The following is a 25687-nucleotide window of genomic DNA, read 5'->3' as shown; positions in this document are numbered from 1 at the left end:
TCGACATACTATATTTTGACTTTTTTCATGAAATATTTTCGATATACTTTACTATGACTTTTTTCATAAAATTTCTTCGACATACTATATTTTGACTTTTTCATGAAATTTTTTCGATATACTATACTATGACTTTTTTCGGTGAAATTTTACGACGTACTATATTTTGACTTTTTTCATGAAATATTTTCGATATACTATACTATGACTTTTTTCGGTGAAATGTTACGACGTACTATATTTTGACTTTTTTCATGAAATATTTTCGATATACTATACTATGACTTTTTTCGGTGAAATGTTACGACGTACTATATTTTGACTTTTTTCATGAAATATTTTCGATATACTATACTATGACTTTTTTCGGTGAAATTTTACGACGTACTATATTTTGACTTTTTTCATAAAATTTCTTCGACATACTATATTTTGACTTTTTTCGTGAAATATTTTCGATATACTGTACTATGACTTTTTTCGGTGAAATGTTACGACGTACTATGTTTTGACTTTTTTCATGAAATTTTTTCGATATACTTTACTATGACTTTTTTCATAAAATTTCTTCGACATACTATATTTTGACTTTTTTCATGAAATATTTTCGATATACTTTACTATGACTTTTTTCATAAAATTTCTTCGACATACTATATTTTGACTTTTTCATGAAATTTTTTCGATATACTATATTTTGACTTTTTTCATGAAATTTTTTCGATATACTATACTATGACTTTTTTCGGTGAAATTTTACGACGTACTATATTTTGACTTTTTTCATGAAATATTTTCGATATACTATACTATGACTTTTTTCGGTGAAATGTTACGACGTACTATATTTTGACTTTTTTCATGAAATATTTTCGATATACTATACTATGACTTTTCGGTGAAATTTTACGACGTACTATATTTTGACTTTTTTCATAAAATTTCTTCGACATACTATATTTTGACTTTTTTCATGAAATTTTTTCGATATACTATACTATGACTTTTTTCGGTGAAATGTTACGATGTACTATATTTTTACTTTTTTCATGAAATTTTTTCGATATACTTTACTACGACTTTTTTCATAAAATTTCTTCGACATACTATATTTTGACTTTTTTCATGAAATTTTTTCGATATACTATGTTTTGACTTTTTTCATGAAATTTTTTTGATATACTATACTATGACTTTTTTCGGTGAAATGTTACGACGTACTATATTTTTACTTTTTTCATGAAATTTTTTCGATATACTTTACTATGACTTTTTTCATAAAATTTCTTCGACATACTATATTTTGACTTTTTTCATGAAATATTTTCGATATACTTTACTATGACTTTTTTCATAAAATTTCTTCGACATACTATATTTTGACTTTTTTCGGTGAAATTTTACGACGTACTATATTTTGACTTTTTTCATGAAATTTTTTCGATATACTATACTATGACTTTTTTCGGTGAAATGTTACGATGTACTATATTTTTACTTTTTTCATGAAATTTTTTCGATATACTTTACTATGACTTTTTTCATAAAATTTCTTCGACATACTATATTTTGACTTTTTTCATGAAATTTTTTCGATATACTATACTATGACTTTTTTCGGTGAAATGTTACGACGTACTATATTTTTTACTTTTTTTCATGAAATTTTTTCGATATACTTTACTATGACTTTTTTCATAAAATTTCTTCGACATACTATATTTTGACTTTTTTCATGAAATTTTTTCGATATACTTTACTATGACTTTTTTCATAAAATTTCTTCGACATACTATATTTTGACTTTTTTCATGAAATTTTTTCAATATACTTTACTATGACTTTTTTCATAAAATTTCTTCGACATACTATATTTTGACTTTTTTCATAAAATTTCTTCGACATACTATATTTTGACTTTTTTCGGTGAAATTTTACGACGTACTATATTTTGACTTTTTTCATGAAATATTTTCGATATACTATACTATGACTTTTTTCGGTGAAATGTTACGACGTACTATATTTTTACTTTTTTCATAAAATTTCTTCGACATACTTTACTATGACTTTTTTCATAAAATTTCTTCAACATACTATATTTTGACTTTTTTTCATGAAATTTTTTCGATATACTATACTATGACTTTTTTCGGTGAAATTTTACGACGTACTATATTTTGACTTTTTTCATGAAATTTTTTCGATATACTTTACTATGACTTTTTTCATAAAATTTCTTCGACATACTATATTTTGACTTTTTTCATGAAATTTTTTCAATATACTTTACTATGACTTTTTTCATAAAATTTCTTCGACATACTATATTTTGACTTTTTTCATAAAATTTCTTCGACATACTATATTTTGACTTTTTTCGGTGAAATTTTACGACGTACTATATTTTGACTTTTTTCATGAAATATTTTCGATATACTATACTATGACTTTTTTCGGTGAAATGTTACGAAGTACTATATCTTTAATTTTTTCATAAAATTTCTTCGACATACTTTACTATGACTTTTTTCATAAAATTTCTTCAACATACTATATTTTGACTTTTTTCATAAAATTTCTTCGACATGCTATATTTTGACTTTTTTCATGAAATTTTTTCGATATACTATACTATGATTTTTTTCGGTGAAATTTTACGACGTACTATATTTCGACGTTTTTCATGAAATTTTTTCGATATACTATACTATGACTTTTCGGTGAAATTTTACGACGTACTATATTTTGACTTTTTTCATAAAATTTCTTCGACATACTATATTTTGACTTTTTTCATGAAATTTTTTCGATATACTATACTATGACTTTTTTCGGTGAAATGTTACGACGTACTATATTTTGACTTTTTTCATGAAATTTTTACGATATACTTTACTATGACTTTTTTCATAAAATTTCTTCGACATACTATATTTTGACTTTTTTCATGAAATATTTTCGATATACTTTACTATGACTTTTTTCATAAAATTTCTTCGACATACTATATTTTGACTTTTTTCATGAAATTTTTTCGATATACTATATTTTGACTTTTTTCATGAAATTTTTTCGATATACTATACTATGACTTTTTTCGGTGAAATTTTACGACGTACTATATTTTGACTTTTTTCATGAAATATTTTCGATATACTATACTATGACTTTTTTCGGTGAAATGTTACGACGTACTATATTTTGACTTTTTTCATGAAATATTTTCGATATACTATACTATGACTTTTCGGTGAAATTTTACGACGTACTATATTTTGACTTTTTTCATAAAATTTCTTCGACATACTATATTTTGACTTTTTTCATGAAATTTTTTTGATATACTATACTATGACTTTTTTCGGTGAAATGTTACGACGTACTATATTTTGACTTTTTTCATGAAATTTTTTCGATATACTATACTATGACTTTTCGGTGAAATTTTACGACGTACAATATTTTGACTTTTTTCATAAAATTTCTTCGACATACTATATTTTGACTTTTTTCATGAAATTTTTTCGATATACTTTACTATGACTTTTTTCATAAAATTTCTTCGACATACTATATTTTGACTTTTTCATGAAATATTTTCGATATACTTTACTATGACTTTTTTCATAAAATTTCTTCGACATACTATATTTTGACTTTTTTCATGAAATTTTTTCGATATACTATACTATGACTTTTTTCGGTGAAATTTTACGACGTACTATATTTTGACTTTTTTCATGAAATATTTTCGATATACTATACTATGACTTTTTTCGGTGAAATGTTACGACGTACTATATTTTGACTTTTTTCATGAAATATTTTCGATATACTATACTATGACTTTTTTCGGTGAAATGTTACGACGTACTATATTTTGACTTTTTTCATGAAATATTTTCGATATACTATACTATGACTTTTTTCGGTGAAATTTTACGACGTACTATATTTTGACTTTTTTCATAAAATTTCTTCGACATACTATATTTTGACTTTTTTCGTGAAATATTTTCGATATACTGTACTATGACTTTTTTCGGTGAAATGTTACGACGTACTATGTTTTGACTTTTTTCATGAAATTTTTTCGATATACTTTACTATGACTTTTTTCATAAAATTTCTTCGACATACTATATTTTGACTTTTTTCATGAAATATTTTCGATATACTTTACTATGACTTTTTTCATAAAATTTCTTCGACATACTATATTTTGACTTTTTCATGAAATTTTTTCGATATACTATATTTTGACTTTTTTCATGAAATTTTTTCGATATACTATACTATGACTTTTTTCGGTGAAATTTTACGACGTACTATATTTTGACTTTTTTCATGAAATATTTTCGATATACTATACTATGACTTTTTTCGGTGAAATGTTACGACGTACTATATTTTGACTTTTTTCATGAAATATTTTCGATATACTATACTATGACTTTTCGGTGAAATTTTACGACGTACTATATTTTGACTTTTTTCATAAAATTTCTTCGACATACTATATTTTGACTTTTTTCATGAAATTTTTTCGATATACTATACTATGACTTTTTTCGGTGAAATGTTACGATGTACTATATTTTTACTTTTTTCATGAAATTTTTTCGATATACTTTACTACGACTTTTTTCATAAAATTTCTTCGACATACTATATTTTGACTTTTTTCATGAAATTTTTTCGATATACTATGTTTTGACTTTTTTCATGAAATTTTTTTGATATACTATACTATGACTTTTTTCGGTGAAATTTTACGACGTACTATATTTTGACTTTTTTCATGAAATTTTTTCGATATACTATACTATGACTTTTTTCGGTGAAATGTTACGATGTACTATATTTTTACTTTTTTCATGAAATTTTTTCGATATACTTTACTATGACTTTTTTCATAAAATTTCTTCGACATACTATATTTTGACTTTTTTCATGAAATTTTTTCGATATACTATACTATGACTTTTTTCGGTGAAATGTTACGACGTACTATATTTTTACTTTTTTCATGAAATTTTTTCGATATACTTTACTATGACTTTTTTCATAAAATTTCTTCGACATACTATATTTTGACTTTTTTCATGAAATTTTTTCGATATACTTTACTATGACTTTTTTCATAAAATTTCTTCGACATACTATATTTTGACTTTTTTCATGAAATTTTTTCAATATACTTTACTATGACTTTTTTCATAAAATTTCTTCGACATACTATATTTTGACTTTTTTCATAAAATTTCTTCGACATACTATATTTTGACTTTTTTCGGTGAAATTTTACGACGTACTATATTTTGACTTTTTTCATGAAATATTTTCGATATACTATACTATGACTTTTTTCGGTGAAATGTTACGACGTACTATATTTTTACTTTTTTCATAAAATTTCTTCGACATACTTTACTATGACTTTTTTCATAAAATTTCTTCAACATACTATATTTTGACTTTTTTCATGAAATTTTTTCGATATACTATACTATGACTTTTTTCGGTGAAATGTTACGACGTACTATATTTTGACTTTTTTCATGAAATTTTTTCGATATACTTTACTATGACTTTTTTCATAAAATTTCTTCGACATACTATATTTTGACTTTTTTCATGAAATTTTTTCAATATACTTTACTATGACTTTTTTCATAAAATTTCTTCGACATACTATATTTTGACTTTTTTCATAAAATTTCTTCGACATACTATATTTTGACTTTTTTCGGTGAAATTTTACGACGTACTATATTTTGACTTTTTTCATGAAATATTTTCGATATACTATACTATGACTTTTTTCGGTGAAATGTTACGAAGTACTATATCTTTAATTTTTTCATAAAATTTCTTCGACATACTTTACTATGACTTTTTTCATAAAATTTCTTCAACATACTATATTTTGACTTTTTTCATAAAATTTCTTCGACATGCTATATTTTGACTTTTTTCATGAAATTTTTTCGATATACTATACTATGATTTTTTTCGGTGAAATTTTACGACGTACTATATTTCGACGTTTTTCATGAAATTTTTTCGATATACTATACTATGACTTTTCGGTGAAATTTTACGACGTACTATATTTTGACTTTTTTCATAAAATTTCTTCGACATACTATATTTTGACTTTTTTCATGAAATTTTTTCGATATACTATACTATGACTTTTTTCGGTGAAATGTTACGACGTACTATATTTTGACTTTTTTCATGAAATTTTTTCGATATACTTTACTATGACTTTTTTCATAAAATTTCTTCGACATACTATATTTTGACTTTTTTCATGAAATATTTTCGATATACTTTACTATGACTTTTTTCATAAAATTTCTTCGACATACTATATTTTGACTTTTTTCATGAAATTTCTTCGATATACTATATTTTGACTTTTTTCATGAAATTTTTTCGATATACTATACTATGACTTTTTTCGGTGAAATTTTACGACGTACTATATTTTGACTTTTTTCATAAAATTTCTTCGACATACTATATTTTGACTTTTTTCATGAAATTTTTTCGATATACTATACTATGACTTTTTTCGGTGAAATGTTACGACGTACTATATTTTGACTTTTTTCATGAAATATTTTCGATATACTATACTATGACTTTTTTCGGTGAAATTTTACGACGTACTATATTTTGACTTTTTTCATAAAATTTCTTCGACATACTATATTTTGACTTTTTTCACGAAATTTTTTCGATATACTATACTATGACTTTTTTCGGTTAAATTTTTCGACATACTATGATTTTTTTTCATGGAATCTTTCGACATACTATACTATCACTTTTTTTCATAAATTTTTTTTGACATACTATACTATGACTTTTTTTGGTTAAATTTTTCGACATACTATAAAAAAGTAATATTATAATCATTTGAAAAAAAGCGATAGTATAGTATGTCGAATAAAAGTAATATTATAGTATGTTGAAAAAAGAGTAAAAATAAAGTCATTGTCAAGTATGTCGATAAAAATGTAAAAAAAAAAATTCTTAGTATAATATGTCGAAAAACTGAGTTAAAAAGAATTCATGCTATAGTACGTCGAAAAATAAGTCAAAGTATAGTGTCGGAAAAAAGGTCGTAATGTATGTAGAAAAAAGTCATAGTATAGTATAGTATAATGATACATTTTATCAGCCTTTCTTTTCTCTAATCTGGGTTTTGGAGGTAAATCAAACTGAAACTGTAAAACTGGCGGGGCAGAAATAGGGATTGAAGACATTTACACGCTTGCTTTTAACCGCTCTTGCATACCTGGAGATTTCCCAGTGATGTCCACCACCTTGACGTTGGCACTCATCTGCAGCAGCGTCTCCAGGAGCTGGTCGGTCTTGCGGTAGAGGGCGCTGGAGAGCACTTCGGGACGACCTCCGTCTCTGGAGGGAAGTTTGGTCACGTGAAGAGGAGGCAGAGAGGCGAGCTGAGCGCGCATCTTTTCAGCCTGAGAGGGAAAACATGGACACAATAAATACAGATGTTAACAGCAGCAAAATGGATTAAGTATCAACAGTGACTGAGGACTAAATGTGACTGAGACACTCATGTTGGAGGACAATTAGAAAACAAAAACTTTAGTTTCAGTCTCTTCCTCCGATCTATATCAGTCAAACTGTATTTCTAAAGTTAAAAATATTCTTGACAAATGTAGGTTCTCATATTTACAGCACAATAGTGGAGATATCAATCCAGGGGTAAATTCAATTTAATGTAAATTTAATTCAGGATTGGCATCCCCAAGACCATGTAGACATCAAGATGTCATTATATACAGTATTAGCTTTTCTTAGCTTTGACAACGAGAGAAACAGGTTTGTTAAACAATATTATAGGATTGCTCCAAGAAAAATGATTAAACACTAAGAATATTGAAGATTTAATCTATGTTGCTAAGTTTGTTGAACTAATATTGGCTGCTTTTAAGTAACTATTGAATATTTACTTCTAGTTATTTACTTTCTCATTTGTATATTTTTATTATTTAAGACATATTTTCACGTCTGTGACGGGTAATCATGAAATAAAGAAAAATCTGTTTAACGAGTGAGATGTTGAGACGGTGGCGAGAGGATTCGTACCTTCAGTTTGTTGTTGTCGTTCTTCAGGTGTTTGATGCAGAGTCTCTGAGCTTCAATCTGCTTACTCAGCAGAGGAGAGTCAATCACCTGGACACCCGAACCTGAACCGGCGCCGGACATCATGTTCGCTGCAGGAGGGAAAGAGCAGATGCACGTTATGAACACCTGACTGGACCTAAACCTTTATTTATACATGCAGCGTTTGCATTCAGTAAAACACTCCAGCCATATTTTATATTCTCAGTTACAATGAAAAACAATATCTAACATTTCATGTCCAAACAAACTATTTGTTTACAGCATTTTTAATTTTAAGTGTGCATACTTTAGCACAGTGGTGGAGTGTTTATAATCCTGGATCACTACATTTCAGAGTTAAATATTGTAAGATTTGACACACTAATTCTGTGATGATCTTATTAAACCGGATACTGTTACAGAATAAACTACCTCCTAAATTACCTCAACCTTAACCAGCTACAACATTAATATCAGTAATAATTACTGTTGATACTTTAATTACATTTAGCTGATAAAACTTAATAATACTAAAGTAAGATTTTGAATGCAGGACTTTTACTTGTAAATGAGTTTTACATTGTAGAACTGCTACTTTTAGTAAAGACTGAATAATTCTTCCAACATTGTGTCAAACCATCATCATTCAGTTTTTCTTCTCTGCTATAATTATCAAGTATTACAGACAACATTTGGACAAAAACAAAGAAATTAATGTTTAACTGAACAACTTGATATCGGTGCATCAAGCAGAGTTGCTGAATATGGATTAAGACCATGCAAGTAGATGATGCACATGCCAGAGGATGCAGATTTATGAGATGAATATCACATAAATAGATATAATACATACATAAAACTTGATAACACAGTTTCTGCAGGTTTTAACACAAGACTTTATAGAACATTTTAATGCCACGATCATACTGTCCAGTGTGAAAGTAATGATGGAAAACCAGTAGGGACGATATGGCCTAGATATATTTATCATATCAAATGTTTTACAGTCCTTCCCAGCAGTATATAACAATAATTTCTAATGATATAATGAAACTGACGCACCATGGATAAGCAGAAGAAAAATGGATGGATTAATTACCAGAATAAAAATTTAGGTTTTTGCTAAAATGGACACTGACGCTGATGAGCTTCCTAGTTACTGTAGTAGTAGTAGTAGTAGTAGTGACAGTGTTTGCTATATGATTAAAAAGAGCCTTCTGTGTGCAGAATCCACTGTCGCAACAATTCCACTTTTAGTTTATAACTTCTCCCAAAAACTTAATACATTCCCAGGCCTTTTTGAGGGAACTGAATTCATTGCTTTTTTTTTCACGACCTATAGATACCCTAAATAAAACATGCATGTAGTAGTATAGTCCGTCAAACCATGCACAATTAAAATATTAGCATGCATCAACAACAGATGCCAATACAAGCAGGTAGATACCTTTTTGTTCCTCTGCAGAAGGTAAAGTAAGAGATTAAGACAAAGAGGTCATTGGTTGTTTGGAATTAAAGTTAAAAAACAGTGATAAATAATCAGACATGGGTCAAAAATGTGTTTGAAAATGCTTCTCAGGATGGATTTTTAGTCTGGTTAGATTAAGTTAATTGCTAAAAACAGCCCTGATATAAGACATGTGTAGTACTGTGTTTTCTTCAGTGTGTTCAGCTTGTTATTGGTAAATATACGGTCGTGTAGAGACACTCACCTCCTGCGATGATGGAAGCGACTCCCGACTGTCCGGTTCCTCTGAGTCCGTCGATGGTCATCTTCGATTGGCTGTTGATTCGCTGCTTCAACTCGGCCTTCTCCGACTCCAGCTGGTCGATGTCGGCCTGTAGAGCGTCCATCGTCTCCTCAAACTCCCTGCAGAGAGGAGGACAACATGGCACAGCTGTAGATCTGTAACATAACACGACTTCCTGTCTGCAGTCAGACGTCGTTCGTTCATTCTTACTTCTCTTTCTTCTTCAGCAGAGTCTGGGCTTCGTCCAGTCGAGTCTGAATCTTCTCAACGCGTTCGTCTGCGTCTTTGGACGAACTGTCCAGCTTCTTCTCCAGCAGACTGAGACGGACGCTCGCCTCGCTCAGCTCCTCACCCTGAAAAACACACAAACAGGTTTCATACAATTAAAATAAATTATTATTTTCTTGATTGATCGATTAATCGTTCGGTCCCTTGGATGTCAGAATCTTATTAAGAATTTGCAGGTTGAAGTAGAAAGTACAAAAGTACAAAGGATTATAAGAGAAGTCTAAGAAAACTAAAGAGTGTTTATATATTTGGTCTGAAATTACAGAACATTTGGCATCTTTGCTTTTAACAAAGGATTTTTTAAACACAGGTTTAATTTGTATTTATGATGAAAACCATTTACAGGAGATGACCCTGCGTCTACTCACTACAAAAATATTGAATCTGGCAGATTTGATTGTTACCAGAACACTAAAACACAAGCTTATGTGAGTCATTCTACTTTATTTTACACACCCTGGTTTGATTGTAATTGCACAGAATGAATCTAAACTAAATAAACAAAATGCACCAATGTGTTTTTATTCTCTGTATGTTGTTTCAGCAGGTAGTTGTGTTTACCCACCTTGATCTTGAGAGACTTCTTCAGCTCTTTGATGACCGTCTCTCTGTCCTCCAGTTTCATGCCGAGACCTTCGGCGTCGGTGATTTCAGCTCGAAGAGCCGCCGCTCGCAGATCCACAGGTGGAGGGTTCTGAAAGGAGATGAACAACAAAGGAGTAAAGTAAAAACTGAAAAATCAAATCCTGCTGTCACAATCAAAACCGGCTGCAGCTGAAAAGAAATCATGTCAAGTTGAGTTACCTTGTTCTGAGGCCTCTCTGAGTCATATTCTCCCTCCTGCATGGCGGTGGCCATCTTGTTCATGGTCGCTATGACCATGCTACAGGACTGCCGCAGACACTCGTAGGGGTTGGCGCCCTGGGATCCATAAATCTGAAAATGAAGGTATGCTTGTCAATAACCAGAGCAGTCAGAGGATTAACTTTTCAGTCCCTGGTGGTCTTTATTTCTAAGTTGAAGTATTGTAGTAAGTATTGTGTGTACCTGCTCTCCTGCCTTGAACGCCACATCCTCCAGTTTGACGGCCGACAGTCCTTCCTGTTCACCGAGAGGCGACATCATCTGAGCTCCAGCTGCTGCCACTTCCTGCAGCACCGCCACCACCCAGGTCAGGTGTTTCCTACAGTCTGAGAGGGTGTCGCACACCTGCAGGCCAAAAGGTACAACATGACTAAAGTTATCACAACAAATTTATTAAGATTTTCTAGTAAAATTATTTATTATTCTGAAATGATACAGAAACATAAGTTTTGACGTGAACCGAAAAGCCAAATCAGCAGCCAAGAGGTTTGGTTGCCGTGGTTACCTGTTGTCCGAAGTTGAGCGCTGCCGGGATGCCCGGCGCGTCGGTTCCCGGCATCCTGCGGCGAATCTTCTTGCAGAACTGTCGGATGTCGCTGCAGGACGTCTCCAGGTCCTTCAGCAGCACGGCGAGGTCGGCCTTCTCCTGACCCGTATGCAGGAACGCCCGCAGACGACCGACCTCCACCGCCATGCAGTCCAAGGCACTCTGGGTAAACTGCACGTGGACAAAACAGGTAGGATGATCAACTGGTGGCGTTTACGCAGCTAGAAACACAACCATAAGGTTCATAATCTTATCAACTACTCACTCTGATGTGGTCAGCCAGCTGCATGGTGCAGTCCTCGTTCTGATCGGCCAGGTGGATGCTGTACAGGTGCTGAGAAAGGAGTCATTTTGTAGATGAGTATAACTTCACATACAGTGCGGAGTGGGTAAATATGCTGCTTTTTGCAAATGTATGTATATATTTATTATTGGAAATTAATTAACAACACAAAACAATAACACATATTGTCCAGAAACCCTCACAGGTACTGCATTTAGCATAGAAAATATGCTCAAATCATAACATGGCAAACTGCAGCCCAACAGGCAACAACAGCTGTCAGTGTCAGTGTGCTGACTTGACTATGACTTGCCCCAAACTGCATATGATTATCATAAAGTGGGCATGTCTGTAAAGGGGAGACTCGTGGGTACCCATAGAACCCATTTTCATTCACATATCTTGAGGTCAGAGGTCAAGGGACCCCTTTGAAAATGGCCATGCCAGTTTTTCTACGCCAAAATTTAGTACAAGTTTGGAGTCTTATTTAGCCTCCTCCTTGTAAAGCAGATTTGTTTAAAGTATTTAAACCCTGAATTGTTTACAGCCATGTTGACTATCTTCTTCTTTCCTGTTTTTGCTGGTGCATTGCAGCGTTTCTTGGGGCATTACCGTGAGCAAGCTTGTGCCCTGACATGTGCGTCAAAACAACCACGCCATATCACTACTAGACGTCTCCACAGGGAAGCTTTACGTATAAAACATGTTATCGGTTTTCTGTCAATTGATAAATGGATTGACTGACACAATTTATGTTAAACAATAAATACATGGAGACATGGACCTAAATATCATGTAGATATATATTCTATTTTCATGTAAAATGTGTTGCTACATTGGAACAGTGTGTGTGTGTACCTGATAGTATTTAATGGCCTTGGTGAGCGGCTCCACGTTGACCGTCTCGTCCAGCTGATCTTTGTGCAGCAGGTCGATGAGGAAATCCAGAGAGCGTTCGTGGACGCTCATCTCCGGGTACAGAGAGCCGATCTTCTTATAGACATCAACACTGCACTGAGCCAGAGCCCTGACACACACACAGATTTGTTTTAGTGTAAATACCTTTTTGTCAGTGTAGAGTCACACACGAGACAACGTGAGGGAGAATAAGTGTAACAAGAATAATACAATTTTACTCTACAAATTTTGGGTCGCAGAATCATACAAACAAACTGCAGAGAAGGAGAGTTGTTTCCAAAAAGAGAAGATCGAGATGCAATTGTGTTTACAGATTTAGATAAATGCAACAGTCTTCTCTCAGTGCTCAGACTCTCTCCTGCTCTTGATTTAGGTGAAACGTACTGTTCGTATTTATGCAGCGTGGCCTGCAGCAGACTGAGCGAGTAGACCAAACCGCCAGCGAAGCTCAGCTGCTCTCCGACGGCTCCCTTCAGCCCGGCTCGCTCCACACAGTTCTCGTTCAGGTCAAACTTCTCCTGGGCCTGTTTGCTGATCAGCTCGGCCTGCAGAGACACGCAAACAGTTTAACATCATACAGAAATACATTTAAAAAGCCCCTTATGATCAACCCATATCTCAGGTGCATCAAAGCTTAAAAAAACTGCTTCACTTGATATTTTCTGCTCTCTGATTGGGTTTAATTAATTAGGGGGAGTGGACTCAACTGAACTAAAGTGTGTGGCGTTTACCTTGCAGATGAGTCTGGGCATGAGCAGCAGCACCAGGATGCAGTCGTGGTCTCCGCCGTGACGAAGGAAGGACTCGGGCATGAAGGAGGTCAGGAGAGAAACGTGTCTGTTGGCCTGACCCACCTCCATCTTCCTCAGCTCCATCTCAATGGCCTAAACACAACATAAAACACAGCGTAGAGTTAATCAACTCTATATTACACATTTGACTGTTGTGTAAAACTCCGCTTACAGACATCAACATTAATATTCAGATTCTGAGTTAAGAAATCAAGCTGAAGTGCACTCAGAAAATCAGAAGAGAGGTGAAAGAAAAGGACAATCAGGCTGATACTGAATCCCATTTCACGTCATCACACCGCTGAGAACTACTCATTATTCAGACCAAACAGCTCTCTTTGTCTGACCTTGGCGTAGGCCTTCGTCTCTGCAAACTTAATCTTGAAATCAAACATCTCTGCCGGCGGCTGCTGCTGCAGCTCTGCTGAGGCTTCCTGCTGGCTGGTCAGCTCTCTGTTCACCTCCTGCAGCAAACACAAAGGAGAGGAATCAGGGCCGATCATCAGACAGAAACACGTATGAACAAACTTTGTGCTGCATGTTTAATATCTCTGTACCTGCAGGTGAGCTGTGAGCTCGCGGTATTTCTTGATGGTCTGCTGGTAATCAGCTACGGTCTCCTGAGCAGCTTCAACGTGTTTCTCGGACTCCCGGACTTTCGCAGCGCCAAGATCCAACATCTCCCTCAGCTCCAACTCCGTCTCTCTGGCGTTCTCCTGCAGCTCGTCGTTCATCTCATTTATAGCTTCCTGAAGGGAGAGAGACCAACAAACAGGGTGAGTCCCTCACTGGGATGACTTGATGACCACGACTGAAATTATAAATGAATGATTGCGTTTCTTGTATTTCAGATTTGGGAAAACTATTCCTGTGGTGTTTGTGTGAACCATAGACTGTATACAGTATAAAGATGGACGACATGACAGCTCCCCAAAAGTGAAGCCAAAACATCTGGATCGCCCCCCGGTGGCTGGCTGCAGTATAGGTCATAAACCCCGCCCACTTCATGTTAGTGGATGGGACATGAGTCAAACTAAAAAGTCAAAGTACACGTCAAATAAATGTTTCCCAAAGATGGTTTCTGTCATTTTAGGTAGTTCTCATCACGTTGATGTATGTTCAAGTGCTCATTTCTCTCATAAGTTTGGTTTTAATTAGTAAATTGATGCTATAAAAAGGGGTAGTAACAAGCTGCAGCCGTGCTCGGCTCGCAATGGGTTCGGGCCGGTGACCTCGAGACAAACACAAGGCTTTCATCCAGGCCTCGCTGTTCAGTGTCATTTTCACTTAACAAACGTAGTTTTAAGCCAAACCATGTAGTTCTTCCCTGTAGCCTAATCCTAAAGTGACGCCAAAGGTAACTATAGTGGATTTGATGCCAAAAATAAAGTAAGGGCAAGGGGCGTGTCAAAGTGGATGTATGTAGTGGAGGTATGTGACGAGTTGGGATGAGAACGTGTTGCAAAAACGTGTGCCACCGTAATGGTTTTATCATAAAAAGTCTGCACATACTGTAAGTGATTACTTACTTAGGTTTCTTCTATATCTGTTCTGATGGAGGTCAATGGATAACAGAGTCTATGACTACAGTGATAAACACCAGAGGGCAGCATACATATTAATGATTTTGGCTCATATCAATAATGAAATGAGTCAGCAAACGGAGGCAATTTAATTTTCTCTGACCTTTTATAGTCCGACAAACACACACACAGATACTGACTAGGGAAATGAGTGAGTGGGAAATGCACAAATCTCTAGTCGTTAGATTCTTCAAATGAACAAATTGAATCAAGTCTCTCTCATATTAGATAAAGTTCATGTTAAACTCAATGAACTGATGATTCTCACTCACCAGGTCGGTGACCGTCTCTCTCATCTCCCTGACTTTCTCCTCCAGGTCCAGGTTCCTCTCCGTCAGCATCTCCACCATCTCCTCCGCCCCCAAAGCTGCATCCACCTGAAACAAAACATCATCATCATCATCAGAAATACAAGTATAATTTGTCTATTTGGTATTTCATAACACCAAGCTAATATCAGCTTTAAATGTTCCCATTACATTAAGTTTAACTTCAAACAAATATCTCAACTGAATGTAAAAGAAACAGCCTAAACCACTGCTCAGTAGAGACGCTGGTGGCCTGCAGACTTGATTTATGTCACTGCAGCAGCTCAGAAGCTCCGTGTAATAAAAACCTGTTCTTTGAGCTCGTCGATGGTCTTTTCTGCCGCCGTCATCTCCTCCTGCAGCTTTTCTTTCAGGCTCCTCTGAGTGTCCAGCTCCACGTTCTTCTTCTCCGTCTGCCTCTGCAACTTCACGTGTTCCTGCTTCTCTGACGACGACAGGTCACGCATCCTGACACACGGGGGGAAAATAACAGACCATTAAGATCAGGATCAGGTGATAAACCCGTCTATTGACACATATTTAGGGCAAGCTATTCATTTCTCTACGTACTTTGCTGGCTAAACGTCTCATTCTACCATTTTTGGAAGTTAGAGGTTAGTTCTCCGTTCCAGCAGCGGAGAGATTACTGTACAAGCCGGCCAGCAGAGATAATACCCTCTTGACAATAGGGCAACTCCTCCTTGACAAATGGACGATTACTTTCAATAGAACTATTTCTTAAAAGGTCCAGTATGTAGGATTTGGTGGCATTCAGTGGTGTGGTTGCAGATTGCAACAAACTGAGTACCCCTCCGCTCACTCCTCCCTTTCCAAGACTGAGGTAACGTGAGTCGCCGAGTGCAAAACCGTGGCTACTTCGTTCGCCTCTCTCAGAGGCCATCCATACCATAATAATACTACTTTTGGAGCAACGAAAGTCAGACGGCGGCACCACGGTTTTGCACTCTGCGGCTCACGTTACCGCAGTTTCACAAGCGTGTCGGAGAACTACGGTGGCCTTCAGGTAACGTAAAAACATGAAAGTCTCTCTCTAGAGTCAGTGTTTGGTTTGTCCGTTCTGAGCTACTGTAGAAACATGGCGATGCAACATGGCAAGCTCCGTGAAGAGGACCTGCTCCCTATGTAGATATGAAGGGCTCATTCTAAGCTAACGAAAACACAATGATTCTAAGTTTCAGGTGATTCAACTTTGTTTTGTTGCTGTGGGAAGTGTATATTGTATATATTGAGAAATCTGAATAAATCTTGATTTTAAAAAAAGAGACGTCTGGATCAAGAACTTTGTTGAATTTCTTTCTTTCTTCTCTCTATTTATGGTCAACTTTAATGAAGCTAAATGACAGTTTCATGACTTTTCCTGCAGGGTGAAGAGCGTCAACACACCCACCTGACCAGCGCTTCCTTCAGTCTCCCGTTCTGCTCTTCCAGCTGTTTCACATGGTAACTGGAGGCAGCACCGTCCGAACCTGTGAGAATCCCACAAAAAAACACAACTGAGCTCTGCAGTTTCAAGACCAGTGGTATATGATATATTTCCTTTTTTCTGCAGTGTTTAAAAAAAACAAGAACAATACTTGAAGAGAATTGATGTTTCTGCATTTTATTGCCAAAAGAGACGATGACAAGTTTTAATTAAAGAAATGGTGCTGTTCTTTTGAGTTGGCTTTGATCACTCTTAGTTGTAAATAAAAAAACTTTCCAGGACAAAGAAAAAGTAGGAAGCATCAGCCACCTGCACTCAGAGGTCACCGATGAGCGGCTCAGCACCACTTCAACAGTCTAACCACGCTGCTGGCTAACAGTTGTTTTTCTGCTCCTGTGCCACTTGATAGTAACTGAACACGAGAATAACTCATTCATATTTTATGCAACATTGAAGTTTTAAATTTCAGAATTCATAGTTGACACAGAGTGCAGCTCAGACTGCAACATAATTATTTCATTTGGTTCCCTGCTGTAGAGAGAATTTTAAGCATTTTTCTATTTGGTAAATGAGACCATTTGTTGTTTTTTTTAACAGTTCACAGGTTTATTTCTGATATTATGTTGAGAATTATTTTTTTTAGGCCTTAAAATTGAAACAATTGTGTATTAAAGCAGAATGAAAAGTACAGCAGCGTATTGGGGCTTGTAGTTAAAATAAATAAATAAATTACAGAGCCAGAGGAGGGGGGGAATATTCAGAGAAAAAACACTTCTGAGATTGAATTGGTAAATTGACGAGAAAAAAGTTGAATATTCAGAGATATTCAGAGATTTCAATCATAAATTGCGAGAAAAACTTATTTTTGTTAAGGAACCACAACGCTTTACTTTGCCAGGTTGGATCAACCTCGCTAAAATTGTACTGCACCCATATACTGTATAGGCTACTGACTATTTAGCACTACTGGCATTCAAGGGAAATGTATTCAAAACGGTCCAGATCGAGCTGACGAGAAGAGCTAGCGACAGACTTGGAGAAGTTAGTGGAAGGCTACACGTGTGACTACGTCCGGTTTTCAAAATGAGATGACTGACGCAACATCAACATGTAATAATAATTATTTTTAGATAAAACTCATGTCAGTTTCCACATGTTGGGTTAAGTATGTGTTACACAGAGGCTTATGTTTATAATAAAACATGTCTTCGTGTCTGCGTCTCAGCCGTACCTTTCTCCTCGATCTCGTGCTTGAGGATCTCCAAGTCCATTGTGAGCTCGTCCACTTTCTCCTTGAGGGAGTCGACCTCCAGCTGCAGAGACTCGGCCCTCTCCTCGGCCATCTCCTTATCCAGAGTGGCCATCTCGATCGCATCCGCCGTGTCCGACATCTCCTCCATGTAATGCTCCTTCGCCTCCTGGGCTTCTTTTGCCTCCTACACACACATTATTATGTATAGTAGTAAGTTATGTACAGTTGTCTATAATACGGTCTGCAAGGAAATGTTTCTCTCTTTATGCATTCAATCTTTTTTTTCAGTTCATTACTCACTTTAAAAGGAAGTTAATTTATTTGTTTTTCCTGCTGCTGCTCTATGGGTGTGGTTGGCCAGTCTGCCTTATGATTTCATTAATGTGGGTTTGTCTCATATTAGTGGAAATACTGTCTCCTCCACCCTGGCCAGAGTACTGTTTTTGTATGAAAGACATGATTCCTTGTCATTTGTTAATATAGAAATGGTGAAACTTAAAGACAACTTCATAGTTAGGAGAGGTTACGTTACCTTCATGTTACATTTGGTACATTATTTTTAATTTCTGCCCAAAAGCATACATTTTGTTCTTCACTATTCAAAGTTCACAGTCTGAAGTATTTCTCTATAACATTAGATATTCATGACTACATAAGCAAGAAGTTAAAGTCTGGGAAAAAAACATCCTTATTTTATGAAGAGTTAAATAGTCAAAAACTCAGGACGGTGTGGTTTGATCAGATTTGATTGACAGTCCCCGGCAACATAAACAAACAAATCAAAAACACGTCATCAGATATGCATTCATTTTTTTTTTTCCAACTGAGACACTTCAAAGCAGCAGGAGAAGCAAAAACAAAAAACACAAATACTGAAATCTTTCATGTAAATAATAATAAGTTATTGTGCTCATGTAGAATCCAATTGTTCATAGTAAGAAACTGATTGATTCTGATTGTTTTTTAGGATCTTTAAAAGCACTGAACAGCACCGCAAAGTATCAGATATCAGAAGCTCCAATATAAAAACATCAGCATCTGTCTTTAAAAACAAACAGAGCCCTAGTACAACGTTTGGAGATGCTACCTTGACATGAAGAGCGAAGAAACCTATTGTTTTTTGTTCAGATTATTATTATTCTGCTACGGAGTCACATTTTTGAGGGGCTTGGGATGAATGAAAACTCACAGAAATTTGTACACGCTTCAGAACTGGCAAAAATTGCATAGTTCTGCAGAGAAAGGGCTCGAAGGGTGGCCTATCACTGCCACCATAGTGCCTCCAAACGCAAGCCAGAGTTGCTCTCATGTTCAAAAACATATCTAATTTTTTTTTTTTTATTTCATACATCAAAACCTGTGAACAGCGCAAGAATATTCAGCGATTGGGTTCATGCGTGTTTAACACAAGGGGTGAGAGCCCGTTCATTGCCGCTTGCAGATTTAATCTTTTTTTACTGTAGCCCATAGCCATAAATCTTATTCTTCACTATTCCATTTTTACACTATTACACTGTTTATAGTCATATCTACACAACTTGACTTACATACAGTTTATACATTTTACTATTACTCTTCTGGCTACCACAGTATTTTATTTCATATTCCTAAATTTTAGCTGCTGCACTGTTTTATGTGTTAGATTCTAATTACATTTTGTTCCATTAACGTGATTTAAAAAAATATATATATCTGTAAGAGCTTGAGATCTAAGAATTTAATTTCCTTTGAGTCCTTGAAAAGCGCTATATAAGTTGAATTTATTAACGACTGTTTTACTGTAATTGTTGTGAGAAAAATCAGCTTCATTTTTATCATCTTGACTTCCCCTCACTTGTTTCTGCAGCCATTTTGTGGATGCACTAATAACATCCTCCACCCACCCATTCATTCATCAGACAACCTCTCCATCATTTACACTTTCATCTGTTGCTTCTTACCCTCTTGGCCTCTTTGAGTTGTTTCTGCAGCTCGGCCTGCTGCTCCTGCATCTTGGTCTTCCACTCCTGCAGCTGCTCCAGCTGGATCTTGTGCTTCTCCAGCTCCTTCAGCTTGGCCTTGTCCTCCGTCCGCTTCATCTTCAGCGTCTCCAGCTTCTCCTCCAGGTCCTTCACCTGAACACGCAGCGCCTCCTCCTCCTGGATACGGAGGACATATGGAGGAGAAGGAGGACGGGAGGATGAGATGAAAAAGTAAAGATTTAATTAGTAATCACACGTTTTAAAAAAGTAAAAGCACTGTAAGACACAAAAGGAGGCTTCAGCCCTGCTCCATTACTCCAGTTTTTCATTCTTTAATGTTTCTTTAATCATTTAACTTTCATGATTCCTAAAGCAGTGGATCGGGTCTAAAGCTTTCACCCTAATGTAACCACACTTTCATCTTTTTATGTGTTAGGAAGCTTTAATTTCACTTGCCATGCAGTGACTCCACCTGTGGAGTGGAGAAAGTCAGCGTCAAAACACACACATATATGCCTCGTCGTCGGGAAGGACACACTTACAATATACGCTTATTAACACACAGAACTCAACAGCAAGAGATGTTAATGTAATCCTGCAATAAAGAAATCCAGCCTGTGAACAGAGACAAAGCCACTTCACACACCAATTAAAGACTAGAAAGTCACACCTTTGACAGCTTGTTAAAAGATAGTTAGTGAGAGAGAAAAAACAACACTTCAATATCAAGTGCAAAAAAAATCATCACATCACGCGACATGACTGCACCTGTGTTTCCATAGCGACGTCCTCCTGAAGGGACAAAATACGAATCAGACTGATTAAGTCGGCCTTAAAATTAAACACCACATGGCAGCTGACTTTTACAAAATGTTAATCTGTGACATTTAACGACGAATTAAAGTACATGTTGCTTCTCTCCATCGCAACTTGATTAACGAAGAGTTCACAGACAATTAAGCAACTTTAGTGGATCAAATCGACTCACATTTGGACGTCTTAATCATGCTGTGCTCCAGAGATAATCACTATTTACGGCTTCATCTCATTTCTGAGAAGCAGCAGACTGAAACTCATCAGCTGATATGCAGACACTTCCTCTTGAGTCTGTTCCTCGTGGACAAAATCTCATAAATTATCACTTCAGAGCAAAAGCAGGAGACTATTGTACACTGATGATATTAGATGTAAAGTAGCAGTATTTATTTATATAAGTATCAGCTGAAGTAGACTGAGTGTGGAGTGTGGTGTCCCTCAGAGCTCAATCCTGGTCCCACTTCTCTTTCATTGGTATGTTTAAGCATTCAGCAGTGCTTCAAATAAGTATTCACATCTATACAGATGACACCCCGCTGTATATCCAGATGATTTTAACACTTTTGCTGAATGCATTCATGATATAAATGTGTGGATGACTCAAAACCTCTTACAGCTCAAATAATTCTAAAGGACTCATTTGGAAGAAATCTTAAAACATACAGAATAACATTAAGATTGCTTTTTACTAAGAGAGGTTGGAGGACCCACAGTTCTCCAGAAGACTGAGTTGACCAACAAGTACAGTGGCATCCGCATGCCGTTTTTTGTGCATATGCATATAAACTGTACATGTATCTTAAAACGGGAAAAGAGTTAAGTATAACTATCTGTAAAGGTTTTGCAAACACTGTGATAACGCCTTTTCCAAAAAAAATTTAAATAAAAAAAGATTGCTTTTTACTGTTTTACTGGTTATTTGATTAAAAATGAACGCCACACTCAGCGTTGTATGTAGAAAAAACACTTACTGTTGCCCTTTAGGTAACTAACTAACTAACTAACTTCTGTAGACTGAAAGGTACAAGTCTTATTGAATCTCAGGTGTGGTCTGTTGAACTTGTGACCAATCCCAGCTGAACACTAAAGCTGTGTCCCAAATCATCCATACTAATTCTATATAGTATATACTATACTACCTGTACTAATCGTCATAGTCTAAAGTTTTGGTAGCTAGTATACAAAAAATAAAAAATAAATATTTTATTTATACTAACAGGAAATGATGCAATATGTGTGACATCGGATGTCGCTGCCAGTTAAGCTTCAAAGAGACATAAAAATGTTTTTTCCAAAGATTTATAACTATTTTTTTTGTTTTCCAAGATTCATTTTGAGCTGTTTTGTCACCACCAACATTTTATTTTATTTTTTTTCCAGCTGTGGGCAGTTCCTTCATTTCCTTTGTGCATTGCATTGTGGAATAGCAATGTACATCCAAGCAATTTGCCTCCTTCTTAAAAAATATGAATCTATTTCCATTTTCAGCCCTGCAGTAGACAAACACCCTGTGCAGGATTTACCCTGCCTCATACCCAGTGCATGCTGGGATAAACTCCAGCCACCTGTGACCATGAAGAGGATAAGCTGTTTAGAAAATTAAAGGATGGATTATATAACTAAAAGATTGGTGCAACATTATGAATTAGAACAAAATATTTAGTGTTTCTCGCTTTAATCACATTCACACACTTTCTGTTATGTGTTTTATATGTTGCCTGCCTGACTGTATTTTAAGACACCAGTTAAAGCCTCTGGCTAATGCCAGATTTATTTTTTTATGACACCAATACAAACTGACAGCTGTGCAAAAAAAACCTGTATATTTAGAGGAGCTATAGCGAAGGAAATGTCACATCTGATTTACCTCCCACACTTCTGCTCCTATGGCTTATGCACTGAGCCCTGAGACGTCTTTGATCTTGTTGGCACGATGTGCACCGTGTTACCAAACAACAGCGTCACATGTCGCCCTTTTTATTCCTGATCACAGACAGGTATTTATTGAGCAAAATGTTTCTTCGTAGCTGACATTAGTCACCTGGTTCCTATTTGTAAAAGCAATAAAATCTAAAATGTAAACATGTACTGCATAAAGAATGAAGACTTGCTGTATCTTCTCAGTATCTGGTGGATGCTCCTTGTTCTAAATTCATTGGCAAGCTACCTTTCCCAGTTACTACTACTACTACTACTACTACTACTACTAATACTACAGCGTGACTACTACTACTACTGGTACTACTACTACTACTACTACTACTACTACAGCATGACTACTACTACTACTATTACTACTACTACTACTACTACAGCGTGATGTTTTAAAGCTGATAGCTGACCTTGCTGGGAACGGGGACCGGAGGGTTTCCAGGGGAGTGGAGGGTGGGGATGACCGGAGCCGCCAGAGGGGTCTGGGCCGGCGTGCTGGGCTCGCTGCTGCTCATCTCTCCAGCAGAGGCCGAGGCCGAGCCGGACGCAGCCCCCTTCCCAGCAGCAGGTCGGCTGGGCTGCTGAATAAACCAAGAGGAAAAAAAACATAATGAGGAAAAAACATAACTAGGTGTTTAATGAAAAGATCTCTCTGGGTATAAATGGTTGTCCGATGATGTTTTAGTGGCCAAAATGGAGGTCTCTAACCGAGCATGTTTACATGCACATAGTATCCTGGTTGTTTCTATCTCTGTATACATGCTGTGTGCGGAGGTGTTTTTTGCTTGTTTCTGTACAGATTGAGCTCAACAGTTGAGAATAAACACGGTTTATTTCTGGCCGCCTGATGTCAGACTTTCCTTTTATTTCTGCGTGTTGAACATTACCATAATATTTCTTTGTTTTTACTGGTTAAGGACGTTGTAACTTGCAAACCTGACAGGAAATATCAGAAACCTGGATCCAGATATGAAGTTTAGTTTATGTGCAACACATAACCAGAATACTAATGTCCATGTAAACACACTCATTATAAAAACTGCCTAATTTTAATATAAACTAGCATTTAGCAGAGGCTTAGCAGTTGCATGCTAACTTACATCATGTGCTTCCTTCGATAACTCGCTACTTTCCGAGCTAACCAGCAGTTAACTGATAAACTCTTATAAGGATGGGGAGCGCTCACAACCTTTTTCACAGATTTACAAATTTACACTATAAAGCTATTCACTTTCAGCTATACAGGTATAATTACCAAACTGACCTAAACCCATTTGATATTTATATATATACATATTTTTAGGTACTTCTAATTTTCTATCATGTTGAGAAATTCTTCATTTTTTTATTGTAATTGAAAACTGCCAATTCATCAATAGACCTCCGTGACAGCCCCAAACCTGATTTAGGACACAAATATAAAACTGCAACAGAAAAATGCATGAAACCAAAATTAGAAAGCAAACAAAGCAAGTAATATGCTAAAAACTGCTGGAACTAATTAAAACAACAACAGAAAAGGACAAAACTGAACAAAAGCAACAGTATATAAACCTGCTACAGCAGAGGAAATAAAACTGAATATTGAACATGTGAATTCTTTAGGAAAAGAAACAGTATTTATGCTGTAAATGTAAATGTGAAGAAGTTGAAATTGACAAAATAAAGAAAAACAGCAATGTGCGAGTAGAAAGATATTGGTGCTATTGACCAAAATAATATAATAAAATGTATTGTGAATCATGTCTGGTGATGTAATGTCACTACTGTCTTGGCAACACTCCCACAAACACACACACAGCTGCATGACGTGAAACAACAACCACACATAAATAAATAACTCAAAGTGATAGTAATGGGAAGCCCTGCAGACTTTGAGGACTGGGCTCACCTTGGGCCTTCTGGCCGTGGTCTGAGGAGGAGAGGAAGTGGAAAAGGTCAAAGGGCAGTAGAGGAGGATAGAAGGAGAGGAGGGAAGGGAAGGAAACAAACAGCCAGGGTTAGTGATTCAAGGCAACGTTTCATATTGAACTGGAAATCACACACAAACGGACGAGATGGTTGCATGAAAACGGACGATAAAAACCTCTGAAAAGCTCCACAATGGATCCATTGTCACGTAACATCTCTACAGATCTGTGCTCTGTTGTTTTTCCTCCTCATGTCTCTTGTCCTAGCTGGTCTCCAGGGCCTCATCTCGTCCACCCATGTGACCAAAAACCTCAGTAACAACATGGACACTGACTGGCACGGCCGCGGTGACCTAAATGACCGCATTGTGACTCGACTCGCACAGATGAGGTTCAATGAGGAGCCCAATTCTGCTGTGCTGCACTTGCTGGGATAATCGCTTGTTATCCTGCTAGATTGCGTGTTTCAGACATGCTACACAGAGAAATATCCAACTCCTGGAGAGTCTCCTCCATCAGACCTGGGTTACATTGTTTTAATGAAACTGCTTGGAGAAGGAGACTGAAGAAAAGGAGACAATCCCACAATGTATTCTGAGAAGATCAAAGCTTACTGTGACTGTATTTTTGGTTGATCTTATAAGTTACCTCATATTTAAAGATGATATTGTTTCTACATTAACCTTTAGGCTCACGAAATCTTTCAAAATTGCTTAAAGATGGACAATAATTTCAGAGTATAATCTATAATCTTTCCATATTGCAATGATGATCAAGAAAACCTGAAATAAAATCTATCACTAGGTAAAAGTGGTGGCAAAAAATATATAATTTAATGAGAATTAATTTGCGTTTCAAAGTTGATTCTTGACCTCGACAAAACAG

The 25687-nt window shown here is 35.6% G+C and overlaps 1 protein-coding gene across 5 annotated transcripts in view; it reads right to left on the bottom strand.

Moving 5' to 3' along the window:
* Positions 1–25687, bottom strand: part of dctn1b (dynactin 1b) — a 53868-nt gene that overhangs the window by 8721 nt on the left and 19460 nt on the right. For 3 of the 5 annotated variants that reach the window (XM_037796730.1, XM_037796731.1, XM_037796733.1), the window contains 22 exons: positions 24784–24804; positions 23303–23473; positions 20913–20936; positions 20124–20321; positions 18163–18367; positions 16896–16974; positions 15796–15955; positions 15452–15556; positions 14154–14345; positions 13944–14060; positions 13537–13689; positions 13190–13350; positions 12746–12914; positions 11870–11938; positions 11563–11775; positions 11241–11402; positions 10998–11129; positions 10759–10887; positions 10116–10258; positions 9864–10024; positions 8137–8270; positions 7316–7502 (listed from right to left, as the gene is read on the bottom strand). In XM_037796730.1, coding sequence (XP_037652658.1) covers positions 7316–7502; positions 8137–8270; positions 9864–10024; positions 10116–10258; positions 10759–10887; positions 10998–11129; positions 11241–11402; positions 11563–11775; positions 11870–11938; positions 12746–12914; positions 13190–13350; positions 13537–13689; positions 13944–14060; positions 14154–14345; positions 15452–15556; positions 15796–15955; positions 16896–16974; positions 18163–18367; positions 20124–20321; positions 20913–20936; positions 23303–23473; positions 24784–24804 — 3085 coding nt within the window. The remainder of the gene's footprint in view (positions 1–7315; positions 7503–8136; positions 8271–9863; positions 10025–10115; positions 10259–10758; positions 10888–10997; positions 11130–11240; positions 11403–11562; positions 11776–11869; positions 11939–12745; positions 12915–13189; positions 13351–13536; positions 13690–13943; positions 14061–14153; positions 14346–15451; positions 15557–15795; positions 15956–16895; positions 16975–18162; positions 18368–20123; positions 20322–20912; positions 20937–23302; positions 23474–24783; positions 24805–25687) is intronic. The other 2 variants (XM_037796732.1, XM_037796734.1) reach the window with 2 other exon arrangements.

This window comes from Sebastes umbrosus, chromosome 16 (genome assembly GCF_015220745.1).
Source record: "Sebastes umbrosus isolate fSebUmb1 chromosome 16, fSebUmb1.pri, whole genome shotgun sequence".
Classification (NCBI taxonomy): domain Eukaryota; kingdom Metazoa; phylum Chordata; class Actinopteri; order Perciformes; family Sebastidae; genus Sebastes; species Sebastes umbrosus.
This window is presented reverse-complemented; position numbering and strand designations above follow the sequence as displayed.